The sequence below is a fragment of the Lepidochelys kempii genome, chromosome 4 (assembly GCF_965140265.1).
Source record: "Lepidochelys kempii isolate rLepKem1 chromosome 4, rLepKem1.hap2, whole genome shotgun sequence".
Classification (NCBI taxonomy): domain Eukaryota; kingdom Metazoa; phylum Chordata; order Testudines; family Cheloniidae; genus Lepidochelys; species Lepidochelys kempii.
Window position 1 is genome coordinate 55,697,485 of NC_133259.1, and position 22,654 is coordinate 55,720,138.

At 40.6% G+C, this 22,654-nt stretch overlaps 1 protein-coding gene across 12 annotated transcripts in view; it reads right to left on the reverse strand.

Annotated features, from left to right (window-relative positions):
- Positions 1-22,654, reverse strand: part of NR3C2 (nuclear receptor subfamily 3 group C member 2) — a 280,863-nt gene that overhangs the window by 28,782 nt on the left and 229,427 nt on the right. For 11 of the 12 annotated variants that reach the window (XM_073341308.1, XM_073341312.1, XM_073341313.1 and 8 more), the window contains 2 exons: positions 11,189-11,524; positions 10,565-10,709 (listed from right to left, as the gene is read on the reverse strand). In XM_073341308.1, the coding sequence (XP_073197409.1) occupies positions 10,565-10,709; positions 11,189-11,524 (481 nt within the window). Of the gene's footprint in view, positions 1-10,560; positions 10,710-11,188; positions 11,525-22,654 lie in introns of those variants that run through there. The other variant, XM_073341317.1, reaches the window with a different exon arrangement.

Here is a 22,654-nt window from a genome sequence, read left to right on the forward strand (position 1 = left end):
TAATTCATTTAAACTACAACACAGAAATGTTACTCAAAAATTCTGTATTAATATGCCTAGTAAAGAATCTATTTGTCAAAACATTTCCTGAATCTTTTTTGTTGTCTGTATTGTTACAGACATACTTGTTGATGGGTGTTTTGAAATAAATTACTAAAATAACTGAAACTGGCATGATTATATTATGTTATTTTGACAAATAAAATACGCAGAATTTTAAAATACTTTGCGTAAAATTTTTAATCTTTTGCTATGGAATTCCCCCAGCAGTAATTTTGGGTAGTTCTGAAGTTAAATGCTACTGTGGTGGGCTTCTTTATTACTTTCCCCTCAGCTCCCACAAGGATGTTAAATTTAATTACATTCTGATCACTATAACCAAGAGGTTCAGCTATATTCACCTCTTGGACCAGATCCTGTGCTCTACTTAGGACCAAATCAAGAATTGCCTCTCCTTTTCTAGGTTCCAGCACGAGCTGCTCCAAGAAGCAGTCATTTATGGTTTGTAGAAACTTTATCTCTGCATCCTTTATCTCTGCATCCTGATGCATCCAATCAATATGGGGATAGTTGAAATCCCCACTATTGAGTTTTCTACTTTTATAGCTTCCCTAATCTTCCAGAGCATTTTACAATCCCCATCACCACCCCGGTCAGGAGGACAGTAGTACATTCCTACTGCCATATTCGTATTATTCAAATATGGAATTTCTATCCAAAGCAGAAACTAAACAATAAAGGCAGATCCTCTAGTCCAGGGGTCAGCAACCTTTCAGAAGTGGTGTGCCGAGTCTTCATCTATTCCCTCTAATTTAAGGTTTCGCGTGCCAGTAATACATTTTAAAGTTTTTAGAAGGTCTCTTTCGATAAGTCTATAATATATAACTAAACTATTGTTGTATGTAAAGTAAGTAAGGTTTTTAAAATGTTTAAGAAGCTTCATTTAAAATTAAATTAAAACGCAGAGCCCCCCAGACCGGTGGCCAGGACCCAGGCAGTGTGAGTGCCACTGAAAATCAGCTTGCGTGCCGCTTTTGGCACACGTGCCATAGGTTGCCTACCTCTGCTCTACTCTAAAAGTATTGAAAAAAAAGTATTTGGTCAACATTTGGAATTCCACCGTGGGTTACACATGCACACCAGGCACCCAGAGTCAGAGAATTTGAAAGTAGTGTCTGTTGGTCCAGGCAAGCACTCTGGCTCACCTCGTGCCTCCTACCAGGGCGATAAAGGGCAGAGTGGACTGATGGCCTCTTCAGTTCCTTCTCATAAGATAAGATCTGAACCAGCAGGGAAAGAGGGTGGGAAGTGGAATACAGATAGGGACCACAAATCTCAAAGAACCTCCAGTTACAGGTAAGTAACCTCCTCTTCTTTTTCGAGGGACGGTCCCTGCTGTATTCCACTGTGGGCAACTGACAAGAAGCACTTAAATAGGAGGAAGGAATGAGGATGGTAGAGTTGAGCAGAGAACTGCTATCCCAAAAAAGGCATCAGCAGCCAAGTCCTGCACCAGGGCATAATGTCTCGGAGGGGTATGTCCTGAAGAGGTGCTATGATTGTTGCAAGAGCTCTTGTGGAATGAGCTTCTACCCCTATAGGCGGAGGGAAGTTTGAGAGCTGATAGCAGAATAAAGCTATGAACTATTTACAGCTGAATTAATGCTGTTTTTCAGAACAGCAGCAGAGCTGAGGACACTAAAGTTTCGGACCCGGACCATGCAGCAGTGAGAAGGACCTGAAGAAGCAGTCAAATGAGAGAATTCAGAGGTGGGTTCAATGGTAGGGGTTGGGCTGCAAGGCCCAACCCTGAATATAGGTTATTTGGCATGGAGGCCATTTTACATTGTCTTGGGTCCAAGAAAATACCTGGTATTTTATAGGAGTTAGTCCCTCCACCCCCTCCCCCGCTTTTTAACTTTAAGTTATTAAAATTGCAGCTTTAAAATCCCTGCATATGTGTTTCATTCTCTTGCATGAATGAGTTCCAGTTTTTTCTCTCTTACAAATGATGCTGATGCAAGCAGGTACCTATTACTTTATTTTCCTTTTCCACCCCAGTCCCTTTACTGTAAAATTATTGGTTTGGCCACTTAAATGTAAATATTCGGAAGAAGCTGTCACCAGTCAGAACTTTTGTTTATAAACAAAGAAAATATTTAACACAAGCAAAGGAACCAACATGTGTATGTACAAACCTAAGTAAATACACGATCTTATTAGTGTAAGCTGTGTCCTCCCACCTCCCCCTACACACTGTATGCTGCTATCTCTGGTGGTGTTATAACTAAATTTAAACATTTTGGGTCAGGGACAATATCTTATTTATCTACAAAACACTCTGTTTGTATATGTGTATAAGCAACATATTAGTGTAATATATGCTTTTCTCCTAGTACTCTAAAATAACAACTTTGGTAATCTATGCAGTGCTTATAATGATAACAAGGTGCTATTTACAAAAAATGTAAACATAAATTGAACCAGTAGCCCACAAAGGTCTTAAATACAAGGCCAGATTTTCCAAGGTGTGCAGGGAAAAGTGCACAGCCAATTTTAGGTGTGCCTGAACTTCATATATGCAAAAGTGCAAGTGTGCTTTTAAAAATCTGGCCCATTACACTGTTATTACCAGGAATAAATTCATACCCAGATTGTGTGAATAAAGTAAACAACAACAAGCCCTCTAAGCTAAATGAATAGGCTTGGCATTGTACTTGAAGTTAAGTGAGTGAATTCTAAAAATTAGGGTTCTCTCCCGAGAAAGCCCTTCTGACAAACCTGGAGAATGAGCCCCAAGAACACACATTCACAGCGAATCACAGCTACCTTAAGGTCTCAGTTAAGTGCCCTCCCTGAAACCACATGCCTATCGGAGAAACTGGCAGCAGCCTATAGTTCTTTGGAAAACAAGAATTTCAGCTCCTAACCCTGTAACAGAAATTACCAAATGAATTGCTGGCTGCTGTTCCTCCTCTAGTTTTCAAGGAAATAGACATAAGATCAGCAACCTCTTGCTTGGCTCAAAAGAAGGTAAAATTCTTAAACTAGTTATTATTCTGAACCACTTGCGCATGGGATTGTGTTCACCAATCAAATGTCTGTTTCTATGCAAATAAAAAAGGAGTAGCAGGCAGCTGCTGAAGAGTTAGAATGCTTGTTAATTCCAGCTGCTGACTGCCAGTTGCCTTTTCTGCTACTATTTTAATGGAAATGGACATTGCTTGGGCAAAATGAAGATAAGTGCTTTAAAATAATGACTTTTACAATAGAATCATAGAATATCAGGGTTGGAAGGGACCCCAGAAGGTCATCTAGTCCAACCCCCTGCTCGAAGCAGGACCAATTCCCAGTTAAATCATCCCAGCCAGGGCTTTGTCAAGCCTGACCTTAAAAACCTCTAAGGAAGGAGATTCTACCACCTCCCTAGGTAACGCATTCCAGTGTTTCACCACCCTCATAGTGAAAAAGTTTTTCCTAATATCCAATCTAAACCTCCCCCACTGCAACTTGAGACCATTACTCCTCGTTCTGTCATCTGCTACCATTGAGAACAGTCTAGAGCCATCCTCTTTGGAACCCCCTTTCAGGTAGTTGAAAGCAGCTATCAAATCCCCCCTCATTCTTCTCTTCTGCAGACTAAACAATCCCAGTTCCCTCAGCCTCTCCTCATAAGTCATGTGTTCCAGACCCCTAATCATTTTTGTTGCCCTTCGCTGGACTCTCTCCAATTTATCCACATCCTTCTTGTAGTGTGGGGCCCAAAACTGGACACAGTACTCCAGATGAGGCCTCACCAATGTCGAATAGAGGGGAACGATCACGTCCCTCGATCTGCTCGCTATGCCCCTACTTATACATCCCAAAATGCCATTGGCCTTCTTGGCAACAAGGGCACACTGCTGACTCATATCCAGCTTCTCATCCACTGTCACCCCTAGGTCCTTTTCCGCAGAACTGCTGCCTAGCCATTCGGCCCCTAGTCTGTAGTGGTGCATTGGATTCTTTCGTCCTAAGTGCAGGACCCTGCACTTATCCTTATTGAACCTCATCAGATTTCTTTTGGCCCAATCCTCCAATTTGTCTAGGTCCTTCTGTATCCTATCCCTCCCCTCCAGCGTATCTACCACTCCTCCCAGTTTAGTATCATCCGCAAATTTTCTGAGAGAGTGCAATCTACACCATCCTCCAGATCATTTATGAAGATATTGAACAAAACCGGCCCCAGGACGACCCCTTCACGTTCAGGCTTCTGTTTTTATGAAAAGGAGGGGAAGCACAGCCCACTGTCAGCAACTGCTGGTGCAGTGGAAGGGCCAGCCAGAGTGGGACTGAGGTGTCCAGACTTTACACATGGCTAGCATTGCCAGCAGCACCAGTCTCTGTGAGTGGAAAGGAATGCTGTACCCTCTTCCAAAATAGTGGAGTTCCATATGGAAGGTGCTCTCCCAGGAAGTCTTCTGGAACAGCCAGCTAAAATTCCTGGGCTTTGTTGCAGCATAGCCCCTTCATATCCATCCAGCATGGGCTGTGACTTTAAGCCACGATCAGCCATGGACTATAGGAAAAAAAATACATTCCCCTGATTTTAAATGAATCTGTCTTCAATGTAGTACGGTTATACCACCATATTAATAATACATTAAGTTTCCCCCTGGAGAAGGTAAAGATATTTGTTCTACAGTGCTAAGAACTGCTAAGGATCACATCAATTTATATGTAACATCACATCACTTTCCATTTTTAAAGCATATTAAATCTGATAAAACTCACATTAGGATTCACATTAAAATAATTAAAATAATCCAATTATTTAAACCTAAAAATTTGTGATAATAAAAGCATACATATGACTAATAAAATCAAATGTCTGACATAAGTAACAATTAAGTATGCAGTTAATGGGAATCGAAGTAGAAGACATGAAAGCACTAATCTTCCCTTCAGTTTATATTCTACTATGGTAAAGGTTCCACATTAAAAATAAAATTACACAAATATTTTCTTCTTATCCAAACTTTTACTTTTGCAGTGCTACATTCAATAATAATAGAAATGTGCCCCTGAACATCACAATGCATACTGGCTCCCCTAGGGTATATAGTCAGTAAAACAGCATTTTGTATCCATTTACATGTCCATCACACAACTACACACAGTCTCCCAAAGTGGCAAAAGTACTGGTTACACTCTCCTGTTCAGTAGTCCCCATCACTCCAAACAGCCTCAAAGATAAGGAGGTTTTGCCTGGGCAGGCAGCGGAACAAAGACCCTTGGGCTGCCTTAAAGAGGGTCTTGCTTTTCCCTCCTCCCCATGGCAGCCCCTCAATCCTCACTCAAGCCGTGCCGGGGCTCTGTGCATACCCCTCTTCCGCCACCATTCCTATTTCTTTTCTTTCTGCCTAGGAGAGAAGTCATTTAATGTGTCAACATTTTAAACTCTACTGGGTAAATGGACAAAGATGATCTGGGGGAATCATCTGATAACTATTATGCTGGAAAGTGCTTGTGGCTGCCATCACCAGTTCTTTGATCTGTAGGCAGTTACAGACCTGGTTGAAGCTGCTGGCTCTGCTAACCAGAGGCCAAGGGCTCCATGTGTGCCCTCATTTTCCCCTTTCTGGTTTTTCCCCTGAAATCAGTAAGGTTTTCTGCTCATTGATGTCTAGAACATTCTGTGAAATTTGGAATCCAAATGCTGGCGGTGGCATTCAAAAGTTACTGCATTTACAGACAAACAGAAAGACAAACACAGAAATGTCTTCTAGTTGAGTGCAGGGCCTTGCTTTGCTTGACCAATAACTATTCTCGAAGACCATCCAGTGAAATAAAACCTACAGAGCAACTGCTGCTTGTTGCATTTTTATAGCAGTATCAGATATAAATCTGCAGGTTTCCTTTTTGTGTACTCCATGAGAATGACACTGGTTTTTGTACACTATACAAAACTAAATGCTTTGATACACTTATCTCAGAAAGCAAAGGAGTACTTGTGGCACCTTAGAGACTAACAAATTTATTTGAGCATAAGCTTTCGTGAGCTACAGCTCACTTCATCTCAGAAAGTGGCCTGAACTGATCTTTAAGGAAAGTAAAGAATTAACATGTATACAAATGTCACTGATAAAGCTGTGGATGTCCACACCCACTTCTCATTGCACCGACGGTTCAGATTTCATGAGCTCAAGTCCTCTCTTGACAGGAGATATATGCAAGCACATAAATATGGACAGAAACATGCTTGCTGATTTTCTAACAGATCAGTGATCACAGGTTTAGCCTTTTATTAGCAAAGTATGAATATTATCAAACTGATAACGAGAAGTGTCTAGACAATAAAGGAAAGAAAAGGGGACTTAATGACTATTAGATTTAAAAGATTACAAGATTGTCCTAAAATTAGACACTATTGGATTAATAGCTTGAAATCTAGACTAGTATCAGTACTGTCAGGGTTATATTCAACCCCATGCAAAATGCTGAATGGAATAGTAATTGTTTAAACACTTTGATAGACATTCAAAATCTAAGGAATCATCTTTTGTCCTCCAAAATATGTATAGTCAAAACATCTCTGGCGCTCTTAAATATGCGTCTTATTTAGTTGCATTTATCCTCCTTACTGTTACTATAGAAATCAGAATACCAGGAAGAATTATAGGCTTCAACATCTAAAGGTCACACAGAGGTAGTTGTATTCTTACAGCATGTTATGCAACACTAATCCTAATGGTCTCAGGTTCCACGAGTATTCTGTGAGAGGATGTTAGGGACGTAATAAAAAGACAATGTATGTTCTGTTTACTAAGAAAATATGTAAAATTAATAAAATTCAGATTTAAAATAAAATCATAGCTACAGTTAAATTCCTATTTACTAGCTTTTAATTTAAAAATTCTGAAGTTCCTTAGTATTGCCAAATCCTCTGCTCAGTCACATAATCTTGTCACTGTTAGTTCAAGAGCTACCTTGGCAGCTCCTGAAATCTGAAACAAGCTTTTCTGCATCACTCCACTTCATCTGCTCACTATCCATTTTCAAATCTCATCTGAAAAATGCTTCTAATTCCTCTCTTACTTCACTTTGCAATTGTGGGAGCCACAAAGCGTTTAGTACAAAGGATGCTATACAAAATTAAGTTATAGTTTATTGAAATTTAGTGTTCTGCTTTAGATTGAGGCCTGAGCTTTGTTTATGGAAATGAATGTATTGTTTTTTATATGGACAAGAGTTAAATTTATATAATGCAAAAATATTTCACAACCACTCAGAACAATGGCTAACAGTGTGATATACTGTCTGAAGCCAAAGACTAAAGGGATTACTACTCACTAGAAATAATTTTTATTTATTTATTGGAGATGTTCCCCTCTGCCCCGAGTAGGTGTGCTCTCAGAATGGCTACCAGATTGGGCCCTGCAGGTGAGATAGGGGGTGGAATGCATATTTCAAGAATGCTGCTGGGGCATACCGTGAGCTAGGGTGCCAAGCAGCTCAGCAGCGTCAGGCTGACTCCCTTTGTGGATCTAGCCCCTAAGTCACTTGGGTGCTTTTGAAAATGTGACCTCTCGTCTATGGTGGGAAAATGCATCATAATAGCTTCACTACTCGTAAGTACTATGGCCAGCTGAAAGGCATGCTACTGATACTGCACCGCACGCATCATTTATTCTCTCTACATATTACAAATACAATGATTTCCATTTAAGTCAACATTTACCAATAGTAACCACTAAGCTGTACCACATATAGCACAATCTTTCACTAGATTTACAGTGGAAAATAATTCTGATGAAGTAATGTTCTATAAATATTCACTTTTAATGGTGACCCCTGTGCTGTGTAATATACACATTCAAGCAGTGTACATGTAGTATATATGCACACACATGAACAAAATATATAGCATTGGTTTAATTAATACCAATTTTAACGTTTTTAGGAATTTCCACAATACATTAAGAGACATAGTTGAAAAGCATTTTATCTTCATTTTATCACTCGGCTTACATCTTGTTCTCTAAGCACAGTCAAAGAGGTGGAATATGTGCATAATTCATAAAGACAAATGGTGCATTTATTCAGGCATGCACCAGAGGCAGATGAAGGTGGGCAAATATTTCTAGTCCTGCGTAACCCTAACATGGAAATCAAATCAAATATAGGCATGGAGGGGCTTGTGGAATATATTTTTCATGATTAAAGGATGTACTTAACAGATAAATAACGGAGATTCTCATTGACTAATCATTTCTTGTAAGCCAGCCATCAGAGTAATAAGAAATGAGTCACAGAAAACAGTCACCATATCACATCATTTCCAACATTTTTAGATGTAGAACTTCCTTTTGCTCACAGTATTTAAGAAAAAAGTGAAAAGATAATATGCTGAATGTCAAAGAAAACAATTTGTTAAAAACTAACAATAAATTTATTATATTAGTTATTTTACCTTATATCGAACAAAAATGCATTTGTGTGTATATAATCCTATACCTTGTTCCTCACTAACTCATGCATCTTATACACTTTCTGGGATTGACACCACCTCCTTTTTATTCAGTTATATTCATTTAATTATTTGTTATTAATTGTTCATCAAAACAAAGTGTCCCGTCCCCCCCCAATGCAGGATAGGTCAACGTCTAAGGACCCGCCTAGCTGTGTGTCCTACTGGACAGAGCACGATCTTGGTAGTCAACAAACCTGGATTCCATTCCCAGAGATAGGGCTCGGTGACCTTGGGAAAGTCACTTCACTGCCCTGTGCCTAAGTTTCCCTTCTGTAAAATGGGGACAATGATAGTTTTGTAAAGCACTTAGAGATCTACTGATGAAAAGGGCTATATTAGAGCTGGGTATTATATTATTTCTTCATTTCTTGTGCAAGGACTGCCACTTAGCCAGTCGGTCCCCAGCCTGTAGCAGTGCATGGATTCTTCCATTCTAAGTGCAGGATTCTGCACTTGTCCTTGTTGAACCTCATCAGTTTTCTTTTTGGCCCAAACCTCCAATTTGTCTAGGTCACTAGGGACCCTATCCCTACCCTCCAGCATATCTACTTCTCCCCCCAGCTTAGTGTCATCCGTGAACTTGCTGTGTGTGCAATCCATCCCATCATTCAGATAATTAATGAAGATGTTGAACAAAACTGGTCCCAGAACTGACCCCCTGGGGCACTCTGCTTAATACCGACTGCCAACTAGATATCGAGTTATTGATCACTACCTGTTGAGCCCAATGATATAGCCAGCTTTCTATCCACCTTATAAACCATTCATCCAATCCATACTTTTGAGCAACTGCTAGAGTTTGATGCTAATTTTACTATTACTTCCCACTGTAAAATGCAAGTACATTTTTGTTTGCAGGTGGGATTCATTTCTACTAATATAAGTTTTGAATTCCCTATTCAATTTCTTCAGCACACAGGCTGAAAATACATTTCTAACCACATTCTCATTGACTAACGCCTTCTCCTTAGTCAAACCTGTTTTGACAACGTTTACCATTATGGGACTGGGTCCAAAGCCTTTTGAAGTAAATGGAAAGACTCTCATTGACTTTAATGGGCTTTGGATCAGGCTGATGATGCCAAAACAGAGCAATAATTAATAAGTACATAAAATGTTAATTGTCTGCACAGTGGCATATGCAGAAATACACCAATAACATTTTGCAGCACACTCTCCAAGATAAATGGTTCAGAATGGTTTAGTGAACTGAGTTGGAAGCTTCTATTTTTTGTCCATTCTTTTCCTGTTTTTTTTTCCCTCATCACTCCTCCTGTTCTATTGGTTGTTCCTCTTTCATACTTTTAGAAAGAGCTCTCTTCTGGAATGAACATGTGATGCTATCCCAATTTGACTGGTTATTTTTATTTCCTGACCCTACCATTCTGAATAAACAAACACAAATTACATCACTAATTCAGCAAGTAAACAGCACTAAAATATTAACTTAAAATAGGAAGGAATACACATGCTTGGAAGGAATAATTCCTTCAGTGTTTTTTTGTTTTTTTTTTTGCATCATACACCTAGGAATGTTTCGTTATAGAAAAACATTTTGACTTCTTTCATGACTGCAAAGAAGGGCAATTATGATGGTCATGAAAACACATTGAGCAGCTGTATACTGTTAACAAAAGAACCATTATCTGAATCTGCTTAGAAAAACTTGCAATTTAAACATTCACATTTTCTGGAAATTAGATATTCTTTCAAGCTATAGTAGATACCAAAAGAGACTGTTTTCTATTAATCTGGGTTATATATCAGTCATATTTCAAAGCCAACATAACATCCTTGTTTTGGGAACATTTCTACATGCACTTGCATACACAAAGAAAATTGGAAGGAATATAATAATAATAATAATATAATATAATAATTGGAAGGAAGGTAATATAGCTTTGTTGAAAGTTTTCACTTGCTCAACTTTCTGTATCTAATTTCAAATTGGGATTAGCAGAATTTTTCATAATCCTTGTATATATTTAAAAATATTACAATATCTGAACTCTATCCATCTTACTTTGAAAAGGCCAATTAATAGATACTTACTCATTGAAGACCAGGTCTGGAGCAAAATAGAGGAATTGGCTGTTTGTATGTTTGTATGATCTCCAGCTCAAGGCAAATGATGATAGACACATCCATGAGTACTGGATTAGAGTAATTTGGTCCTCGAGAGGCAAGTTTCTAAATCCTGAAAAACAAAATGATTAATCACAAACTACAATCAACATTCAGGTGCAATGTAATATGAAGCACCTTAAGCTCAAACTGGAAAAAAAGCTCACCTTTCCCTAACAGTTTATATTTCTCCAAAATATTCAATGAAACAATTATAGCACTGAAACCTATTCTTAGTCTGCACATTTTAAACAATACAGTCCCAAGCAGAACTTAGTTCTAGCAACCCAACATTTATTTTATTTAGGTGGTTATTACTAATACCAACAAGACTTTAAAGTTTTAATTTGCAATCAGAAACACAAGAAACAGTCATTACATTAATGATGCGATACAATATTTATCACCTCCTCCCCTGCAAAAATATCATATTATCTATCTTTAAAATGTATGAAAGAAGATTAATTTTACCTAGACCTGTTGGGCAAATGGCATATTAAGCCACAAATCCTATTTTCAAAAGAAAACACATACAATAAAATACATTCCTACCTGGAAGTATCTTTGCCCACTTCACCACCTGAACCATCTGCTTGCCAGCAAGGCGGTTTAAAGTGGAAAGCAGGTGCTCTGCTGTATCTGGTTTTGAATTATCATATCCTGCATACACTATTTCAGGCTCAATGCTTTCAAGGACCGTAGTGGGTGAAGGAGCAAGTGCTGGTGAAATAGCAGACAGGTGAGGAACGAGTGCTGTGTTTACAGATGGCTCTTTTACTGGAGCAATATATGTAGTCCCTTCCTCTGGGCTTTGGGGTGGCGGCTGTTGCTGTTGTTGCTGTTCCTCATGCATCCCTTTCAATTTTCCCAACTTTTTGGACTTTCGGGCTGAAAAGAAGAACAAGACAATAACAGAAATCTGATACAACCTTTACTTGATGGAGGCATAACAAAGATCATTTCAGTTCTTTAAAATATAAAAATAATATGGAAACCATTTTTACCCAATAGCAAGCATGATGATTTCAGAACACAGTCAACAACGGAACATGGGCCAGGAGAAAAATATATAAGCAGATTCCTACCCACTTAAATCCAGGATATACCAATAAACCTAAATGTCATCTCTATCGCTAAAATGTTCTTCGAAGACACACCCCTTCCCCTCCCCCCCCAATGCAAATAAATTAACAAAAATCAAGTAAGGCTTACCTCTCTTACTTTATAATAATTCTCTTACAACCATGAATCGTTTTTGTTGTTCCCTGTTGTAGCATTTCAATAGTAAAATAATAATGTCTGCTAATTTATTGTTCATGCTTCTGTAAATATACCCGGTTTCCTAGTTACCTTTTTCAATTTACATGAAACGTAAAAATGGTTTTGATTTCTTTTGTAGGTTTTTATCTTAATCATCTATCACCCATACATTTTTTCTTCATGGTCTCTAGTCTCATATTGCATTTGGTAATCAAGATAATTATTTCTGGCCCCTAATCTTATTATTTTCCATTTCTCTACACTGATCACAAGTCACTTATCAACCTATTAGTATAATCTAGTCAAACCACTTTGTCATTGTAATTCTTTTTTTCGACCCTAGTACTGTCTCATCTCACGACTCAGTCTTCTCTTCTGGCTACTTTTGAAATTACACTATGACCATATATAGCCAGTTAAACAAAAAATCCTGAGACTGAGAAGTGTAAAACTTCTCTCTCTCTGCTGTTAATTCACTTCTCCCCACTTCCTGCCGTTAAGCCAATTTTTACATATTTCAGTTATAGTACTGCTTTATTAGAGTGACCTTGACCATACTGAAATTTCATTTTTAAACAGCAAATCCTGTCCTTCCTACTCTCCTCTGGTACATATTCTCAGTCGGAAGATAGCAACAGCAACATGTTTCCACTATGAAAGGATGCAGGTTGCAGAGAGCAGTGCTCCGTATTCTCCATTTACATAATGTAAAGAGGCTGACAGTTCTGTAAATATGAGGAACAATCAGCTACATTTCCCCTTCCCTTGCACAGGGGAACAACTACCACAAAGCTCCACCAGCTGCAAGACTGCAGAATAGCTCTGCTGGTGGTTCACTGCAGGGTAAGAGAGGGAGATTCCTTTCTCCCTCCATCTGCTGCAGAAACCTCATTTTCTTCATTACTTGGACTTTCACAGGGTACAGGATTTGGCTCAGAGTGAAGTAAAATTAATCAAACTTCTACCTTAGGAATTTCCAGAGCATATATTACCGCATTATCTAAGCATAGGGAATAAAGGATCCAGATTATGTCAACATATTACATTGTATAGACTGTGATTCCTGTTAAAAGGTCTGTTAAATCAATAAGTTCAATATTGGGGTGGGGGGTGGCTCTCAAGGGAGAACTTAGATGAATCTCCCAACTTGCAGTGGATCATGAATTGATTCTGTCAACAGCTTCTGTATTAAAGACGAAATGCCATTACTGTGTAGATATCCAAGAAGTAGGGAGAGGTGAAAGAGCATAAAAAGCACCTTTTCCCCACATGAGCAGCAGGAAAGCATCTCTTCTGAATTCTCAAGGCAGTGGAACAAAAAAAAAAAAAACCTGGAAATTTCCCACAAAATGAAATTTGCTTTTTTTGTTTGTTTGTTTCTGGTCGATCAGAACATTTTATTTTGATAAAAGCCCAGACCTGAAAAAAAGTTATTTTACAAACTTAAGTGGGAGTCTTTCCCCATCATTCCTACCTTTTGTAGGAACATTCCTCAAACCTCCAAAATTCCATGATGGTCTGGTGGGGGGAGGAAAAGGGAGGGGGGGGGTCCTGGCACATCTGGGCCAAACATTTATTTTTTAAAAGCCACAATTTCCATATGTGGTGTTGCGTTGGACTCCACAACCCATGCATCCTACTTCATATCTGGAGGTTAGTATGTCAGCCTGAAACATCCAACTGGTCCCTAGATGCCCAGGAGTGAGCCGATTACAAAAGTCCCTGCAGCTCCCATTGGCCGGGAACAGTGAACCGCAACCTCTGGGAGCTGTGGGGGGCCACGTCAACGGACGGCCAACGTCAGCAAAACATCTCACAGCCCGCAATCAGATTACCCTAATGGGCCGCATGCAGCCCGCTGGCCGCAGGTTGCCCACCACTGCCTTAGAATCTAGGATATTTCCCAAATTAGGGAGATGAGCCCACAGTTTATTTGGGGGGGAGGTGCAAAAGTGCTACCCTGACATGACTAGGGATCAATTAAGAGCAACTTCGCTCACTCTCATAGGCTTTAAGATGGGAAGGGACAGTACAGGCCAATGTTTAGCCCTACACTACAGTGAATTCAATCTCTTTGCCTGCTATAGGACTTGGAGATAGAGGTTCATAGATTTCAGGGCCAAAGGGACCATTATGATAATCTAGTGTCTGACCTCCTGTCTGACATAGGCCAAAGAACTCTGTCTCCAGGTAAACACAACAAAAAACAAACCACCATAATAAACTGACAATTGAAAGACTGTCAAAGGCACTGCATTTGTAGCTGAAAACACTCCAATACACTTCCCTTAACATCAGGATGGACTGCATTGAGATACTGTACACATTATTTTAAAACAGAATATGTGATGAAGATAGAAAACTGAAACAAAGGAATAAGAAGATCAAAATGAATAGGATCTGACTAAATATTGGCAATTCTTTCCACATAACATCCCTAAGATACAACTTTTCTTACCCATCCACAGAGCTAAAACTCTTCTCTAAGTTCTCACCATCTCACACCTTTTCTCTGGCCTTGACAAATGCAATCTCACCCTGCAGAGCCATTAAAAATGCTGCTACTAAGATCATTATCCTAGCCCACTGCTTTAAGCATGTTACCTCTGTCATTGCCTCCTTCCACTGGCTACCCCTTCTTTATCACATCAAACGTAAGATGTTTGTGTTGTAACATTCACTTTCAAGACTCTTCTGTGCCTATCCCTACCTTAACTATCATCTCTTATTCACTATCAATATATTGATTCCTGCTTCCGATCAACCCATGATGCCAGCCTATATCACTCATTTGTTAAATTTTCAAAACAAGAACTTTTGTGCTTTCTTCCATGCTGTCCCTCATACTTGAAAGGAGTTCTCCATAAACATCTACAAAGCCACTTCATTATTCTCCTCAAAAACCTCCTTAAAACTCTTTTTCCATGATGGCTACAAAAACAGGCTGCTGGTATGCTTAGACCACTATCATGCTGACCAATACTATTTATTTTTTTGTACTCACCTGTCTGTCTGTAACCATCTGTTGTCGCTCATCTTGTATTTAGATTGCAAGCTCTTTGGGGCACAGATCATCTTTATGTTTTGTGTTTGCACAGTGCCTAGCACAATGGGGGCCTGGGTCATGATGACTGTGCCTCCTAGGCACTATGGTAATAAAATAATATAAAATGCAAGGCCTTCAAGAAACTGGGCCCAACCCTACTGTTAGATCTAGTCCTGAGAGTAGTTTTATTGAAGTCAATAGGATTAGTCACAAGTTCAACAGTGAGCACTATACCCGATAGCAAGTGCATGTTCAGCTCCATTCATGTGACCATTGCAAAACATCCATGTACTCTGCTCCATAAAAAAGTTGCATCCCATTGTTTTTTTCTGTAGAATATCTTTGTACTTTTAGTCCTTACTTATTTCTCTGTAGGTCTGTCTACACAGCAAATCGGACGTGCAGCTGCAGCTTGGCTAGGCAAACCCGCAGTAGCTTTCAGCACGTTAAAACAGCAGTGAAGACACGGCAGCACAGATTAGCAACATAAGTACGTACCCAGGGTTCTGGACAGGCTTGTACAGCACGCACTGGAGCCCGCACCACTGCATCTAGATTAAAGCTAGCATGGGTGTACCTTGCTGCAATCACATGTATATGCCTACCAGAGCTGCAATCTTAGGGATGTTATGCAGAAACTGCAGTGTTAACATAACCATGAGACGCCCACAGGTGTGCAAACCAGAGGGAAATTTTTATAAAAGGAAAAAAATGTAACTAACTATGTATCAGTATTAATCAAAAGCTGCCTGTCATAATTTAGAATTCAATTATTCAAGCAGCCACATGTATAATAGATTGGGAAACTTTATGAAGTGCAAAAACTTAGTCAAATCATTTAGGCCCAATGCCTCTGAGTGGAAGTACAACTGGAGCAGTAAATCCTTTAGTACACTAGTAATGTCCCTCTACGGATGTGGTGACATTAGTATGTCAGTCTGGGACTATCACCAAATTAGATTTTTCAAAAGTAATTGTAATAATCTGATCAAACATTTATGAAGAAAAAAATGGAAAAAAGTAAAATGGGAGACAAGTTTTCTAAAAATAGCCTTATTTATGTATTGCTCACTAGTGTTTAATTCACCGTATCAGTGATTTTTCTATTCTGAAAAATATTCATATTCTCTCTTAATTTACCATATCTTCACTTTACCATAAAAGATGCTCCTACTCCTACATTTCAAGCAGCTCTACAGTACTGTTTAACAGATTATAGTTATTGCTCCATTTTAGTGTTACTACTTGCTTCTTTTTCTTTTTTTTAAATCTTAACCATAATACATTTTCTAATTTCTTTTTGAAAAGGTATACATATGCAACTGATCCAAAACTTTATTAAACTACACACAACCAGTGCAAATAAAAATAAAATGCCACTGCCTAGTTTAGAACTGTGATGATTAAATGTTCCATGAATCCCATCCGCTAGTCTAACAATCCCAGACCTGATCAAATAACATAAAAATAATATAAAACATGAGGTACATTAAATGGAAAAATAATGTTCTGTGGCTAACTTTGTAGCAGGCACCAAAGAGCAGCAGCACCTTTAGCACTTTTGTCAGCCAGCTAGAGGACATCCATTAGAATAAACCCTACTCGTTTTACTCACAGAGGCATGCCTACTGGTGGCACACAGCCTCTCTTTGAACTTCGTTCCCTATGTGCCTCTGAATGAAATAATTTGGTATCCAGTAGGAGCCCCTATAAAGCAGCAGCTGATCTTACGCTTTGGTAAATATACTTACTCTTTTCCCCACTCCCAATAAACAATGAGTTTCAAACTGGCAATGTTCACAAGCTTATTAAACTTACTGTAAAGTAAGTGAAAATTGATTTGCTCCTTATTGAATGCAGTTATATGTACAGTACTGCACATAGAGGTGGGATCACTATGACTATTAAGTTATTTTAGCAAGCCAAAGCTGAACTAGCACTTTTTGCAACCAAATGTATCCCAAGAGCAGAGCTAGGATGTCCACGTTCAGCAAAATACTTGATAATGAGTTAACAGTGACATGCATCACTGAAAAATGTTAAAAATAGGCCTGAAGGAATAAAAAAGGATCAAATATCACTGCTTATTTTTATTATTCATTTATGTTTTTCAAGCTCCATGTTTTATTTCCATTAGCACAATGAGTCTAAGAACAAGAATTTTATGCGTCTTTCATGTGTGCAGAAGCAGAAACTATATTTTCATCTGGGATCATGCCAGAATGCTAACTGAACTGGTTTGGTAGTTCCCACAAAAATCTAGCAGCTTTGCTAAACTGACAGCCCATTTAACCAAGATATAAATCCTCTGATTTTTCTCTCCATGTATTTTTGTGTTTATTTTTCGTTTTCTTCCATGACAATATCACAAAAAGTGTGTTTCAATTTCATTTTCTTCCGTTATACCATCAAAACGAATCTGAGAAAAATATTACTGCTTTATAGTCATGTTTACAGTGAAAATAACTGTGTTTTTCATTTGGTTTCATGCCAGGACTCTAGCTCAACTGGTTTGGTAATTCCCACAGAAACCAGCAGCCAACTACAGAAGATTCTGAGAACCTCTGAGAAGTAACTACGCTGATCTTAATTTTTTTTAAGGTGTGTTTCACACTTCTTCTTTAATTGGACTACCAAATGTAAAGCTAATAAAGACAACTCAATATTGGAGAGAAAATATATTTCATAGCTCCTTCCTGTACCCCACAATGTCATAAAACTTAACATAGCCACAAGGCAGATCAGCAGGAATTCTGAATAAAGATAACTGCTAATCAAAAGCTCAAATCCTATAATTATTTTCTTTAGAAACATGTGCGTAATTCATATCAAGAAATTCAGCATCTGTATTCTAAGAGTGATTGGACACTTATGTGAATAATAGGAATATCAAAAGCTATAATAGTCTATGCAAAAAAAAAGTTTTGGAAAGGACGTAAAACCTCATGTTCTAGGGCTTAAGCCAATCTCTAACTATTAAGTGTTAGGACAAGATTTTCATAATTCTGATCCTGTACCGCAGTTCCTAAATTCTTATATTCTTAAGGCTTTCTGAAACAGATTAAGAAAGGGGAAGTGTGGTGAAAGATGCCTTGCAAATGGCTCTGGCTTTAACATCTTGAATGTTTTACAAAGGTTTTTTGTTAGATCAGTATTTGTAGATGTCTAATATTCTTAGGTACCAGAATGCAAAATATAAAATAAAATACGAGGGGAAGACGTGGAAAATCATATAATGTTGACTTTTCTAAGCTACAGACAGCAGTACAGCAACAGGAATCCACAGCTCTTGTTGAAAAAGAGGATAATATGCAGAAGTATTGCTGCAGTACACAATAACATTTATATTCTACAATACTAGTCTTCTCTGAAGTGGAGAAACATGGTAGAGATCATATCAGAAAAGTCATCCCTACTTGTTACATGTTCAGCTAAAATGGATGTCCACTTACATAAAACTAAAACGGATAAAATCTACTGGTATTACCACTAATATATTTACAATGGAGAAAGAAATAAAACTAAATGAGAGCCTAGTTAAAATCAATAGGACCAATCCTGATCTGATGGAAGTCAATGATAAAACTTCAGCTGAATTCTATAGGAGCAGGACTAAGCCCACTATCCTAAGCCCTGGTCTACACTATGGGGTTAGGTCGAATTTAGGCACATAGGTCGATTTTAAAATGAATGCGTCTACACAACCAACCCCGTTCCGTCGACCTAAAGGGCTCTTAAAATCAACTTCTGTACTCCTCCCGGGCGAGGGGAGTAGTGCTAAAATCTATCTTGCTGGGTCGAATTTGGGTAAGTGTGGACGCAAGTCGACAGTATTGGCCTCCGGGAGCTGTCCCAGAGTGCTCCAGTGCTACCACTCTGGACAGCACTTTGAACTCCAATGCACTAGCTAGGTACACAGAAAAAGCCCCGGGAAATTTTGAATTTCTTTTCCTGTTTGGTCAGCGTGGCGAGCTCAGCAGCACAGGTGACCATGCAGTCTCCCCAGAATCACAAACGAGCTCCAGCATGGACTGAAAGGGAGACACTGGATCTGACTGCTGGGAGAAGAATCTGTGCAGGCCGAACTCCGACCAAAAGAAGAAATGCTAATATATATGCCAAAATTGCACAGGGCATGGTGGAGAGAGGCCACAACAGGGACACACAGCAGTGCTGCGTGAAAGTTAAGGAATTCAGGCAAGCCTACCAAAAGACAAAGGAGGCAAAGGAGGCAAAAGGTCACTCCCATACATGCCGCTTCTATGATCAGCTGCATGGCATTCTAGGGGGGGACCCTACCACTACCCCACCACTGTCTGTGGACACCTGCAAGGGGGGAGTCTCACACAACAGGGAGGAGGATTTTGTGGATGAGGAAGAGGAGGAGGAGAATGCGCAGCAGGCAAGTGGTGAATCTGTTCTTCCCGGCAGCCAGGATCTTTTCATCACCCTGGAGCCAATACCCTCCCAAGGCGGGATCCCCAACCCTGAAGCTGGAGAAGGCAGCTCTGGTGAGTGCACATTTGTAACTACAGTACAGGGTTTAAAAGCAATAGTGTTTAATGTTTGATTTGCCCTGAAGAATTGGGATGCATTTGCGGCCAGTACAGCTACTGGAAAAGTCTGTTAACATGTCTGGGGATGGAATGGAATCCTCCAGGAACATCGCCATGAAGCTCTCCTGGAGGCACTCTGAAAGCCTTTGCAGAAGGTTTCTGAGGAGGGCTTATTTCGTCCTCCACGGTAGGACACTTTACCATGCCAAGCCAGTAGCATGTAGTCTGGAATCACTGCAGCACAAAGCATGGCAGCGAATGGTCCTGGGTTTTGGTCGCCTTCAAGCAACATTTGGTCTTTATCTTTCTGTGTTAGCCTCAGGAAAGTGATATCATTCATGGCCACCTGGTTCAAATAGGGGAATTTTTGTAGGGAAACAGTAAAAGAACCCCTTTCATGCTGGGTTGTTTGTGCTTGGCTAAAAGGGATCATCCCAGAAAATAGCCACGCAGTGGGGGGAGGGGTGAATGGATCATCCCAGAGAATAGCCACACAGTGGGGGGAGGAGTGAAGGGATCATCCCAGAGAATAGCCATGCAGTGGGGGGAGGGGTGAAGGATCATGCCAGAGAATAGCCACACAGTGGGATGAGGGGAGGTGTGTGCTGCACATCCACATGAAAACCGCAGCCCCTCCTTTTAAACGTTAAACCCAACTGGCATTGCTTGCTTTGGGAAAGGATGGCGCTACAGTTTGAAACCATTCCCATGTGTTATGAAGGCGTAAGAAGCCAACCCCGTGTACCAAAAGGCTTGCCATGGCTGCCTGGAAACTGAATTCTGTTGCCCAACCATTTGTGATGTGTCACCATATCGGCAGATGCTCAATATAAAAGGCAAAATGCGACCTTGTACCTAAAGCACATGTGCTGTCTGCTGTGAATTGCTCGATTCACTGTGAAAGAGTCTCCCTTTTGTTCTCAGAAATGTATCATCTTAAATTTTACTCTCCCTTTTTCTCTCTCTCCCCAGGTGCAAATGTTTCTATGCTCCCCCTATCATTTCCATCCCTAAGGTTATTGCAGATTAGAAGGTGAAAAAAAACGCACTCACAATGACATGTTTTCTGAGCTCATGCAGTCCTCCCACACTGATAGGGCACAGCTTAATGCATGGAGGTATTCAGCGGCAGAGGCCACGAAATCATTAAGTGAGCGTGCAAAGCAGAGGCAGGAGGCAATGCTGAGGTTAATGTGGAAGCAAACGGACATGATGAAGCATCTGCTGGAGCTGTAGGAAAGTCAACAAGAGCACAGACCCTTCACTGCATCCACTCTATAACTGCCTGCCCTCCTCCCCAAGTTCCATATCTTCCTCACCCAGACGCCCAAGAATGCGGGGGTCGGAGAGGCTATGGGCACCCAGCCACTCCACTCCAGAGGATGGCCCAAGCAACAGAAGGCTGTCATTCAAACAGCTTTGATTTGTAGTGTGGCTACAATAAGCAATGTGGCCTTGTCCTTCCCCACACTCCACCCCACCTGGGCTACCTTGTCAGTTATCTCACTTTTTTTTTTAATTAATAAAGAAAGAATGCATGGTTTCAAAACCATAGTTACTTTATTTCCTTTGCCAGCTGTGATCGAAGGGGGAGGGTGGCTGGCTTATAGGGAATTAAAATCAACAAAGGGGACGGGTTTGCAGCAAGGAGAAACACACACAACTGTCACACCGTAGCCTGGCCAGTCATGAAACTGGTTTTCAAAGCCTCTCTGATGTGCAGCACGCCTAGCTGTGCTCTTCTAATCACCCTGGTGCCTGACTGTTCAAAATTGGCCACCAGGTGATTTGCCTCAACCTCCCATCCCGCCATAAATGTCTCCCCCTTACTCTCACAGATATTGTGGAGCACACAGCAAGCAGCAATAACAACGGGAGTGTTGGTTGTGCTGAGGTCTAACCTAGTCAGCAAACAGTGCCAGTGAGCTTTTAAACGTCCAAAGGCACATTCTACCACCATTCTGCACTTGCTCAACCTACAGTTGAACTGCTCCTTACTACTGTCCAGGCTGCCTGTGTACGGCTTCATGAGCCATGGGAGCAAGGGGTAGGCTGGGTCCCCAAGGATAACTATTGGCATTTCAACATCCCCAACGGTAATCTTCTGGTCTGGGAAGTAAGTCCCTTCTTGCAGCTGCTTGAACAGCCCAGAGTTCCTAAAGATGCGAGCGTCATGCACCTTTCCCAACCATCCCATGTTGATGTCGGTGAAACATCCCTTGTGATCCACCAGTGCTTGCAGCACCATTGAGAAGTACCCCTTGCAGTTTACGTACTGGTTGGCAAGGTGGTCCGATGCCAAGATAGGGATATGCATTCTGTCTATCATCCCACCACAGTTAGGGAACCCCATTACAGCAAAGCCATCCAGAGTCTCTACCCTTGATAGCGGAACGTCAGTGATTGCACTGGCTACTTGGATCACAGCAGTCCCCACAGTGGACTTTCCCACTCCAAATTGATTCCCGACTGACGGGTAGCAGTCAGGCATTGCAAGCTTCCACAGGGCTATCGCCACTCACTTCTCAGTTGTCAGGGCAGCTCTTATCTTGGTATTTCTTCCCTTCAGGGCGGGGGGAAGCACCTCACAAAGTTCAAGGAAAGTGGCCTTACGCATGCGAAAGTTTCGCAGCCACTGTGAATCATTCCATACCTGCAACACTATACGGTCCCACCAGTCAATGCTTGTTTGCTAGGCCCATAATTGGCGTTTCACTGTATCAACCAGTCGCACTACCACCATGATGTCCCAATTGCCACAGTCCGTGTTTTCAGGAACATCTGTGTCCATGTCCTCATCACAATCATCCTCGTGCTGGCGTCTCTTAGCCCAGTTCTGCACACACTCCAGGATAATGTGCGAGGTGTTTACAATGCTCACAACAGCAGCGGTGAGCTAAGCGGGCTCCATGCTTGCCGTGGTATGGCGTCCGCATGGGTAACCCAGGAAAAAAGACGCAAAATGATTGTCTGCTGTTGCTTTCACGGAGGGAGGAAGGAAGGGAGGGGCGACTGACGACATGTACCCAAACCCACCCGCAACAATGTTTTTGCCCCATCAGGCATTGGGAGCTTAACCCAGAATTCCAATGGGCAGTGGAGACTGTGGGAACTGTGGGATAGCTACCCACAGTGCACCACTCTGTAAGTTGATGC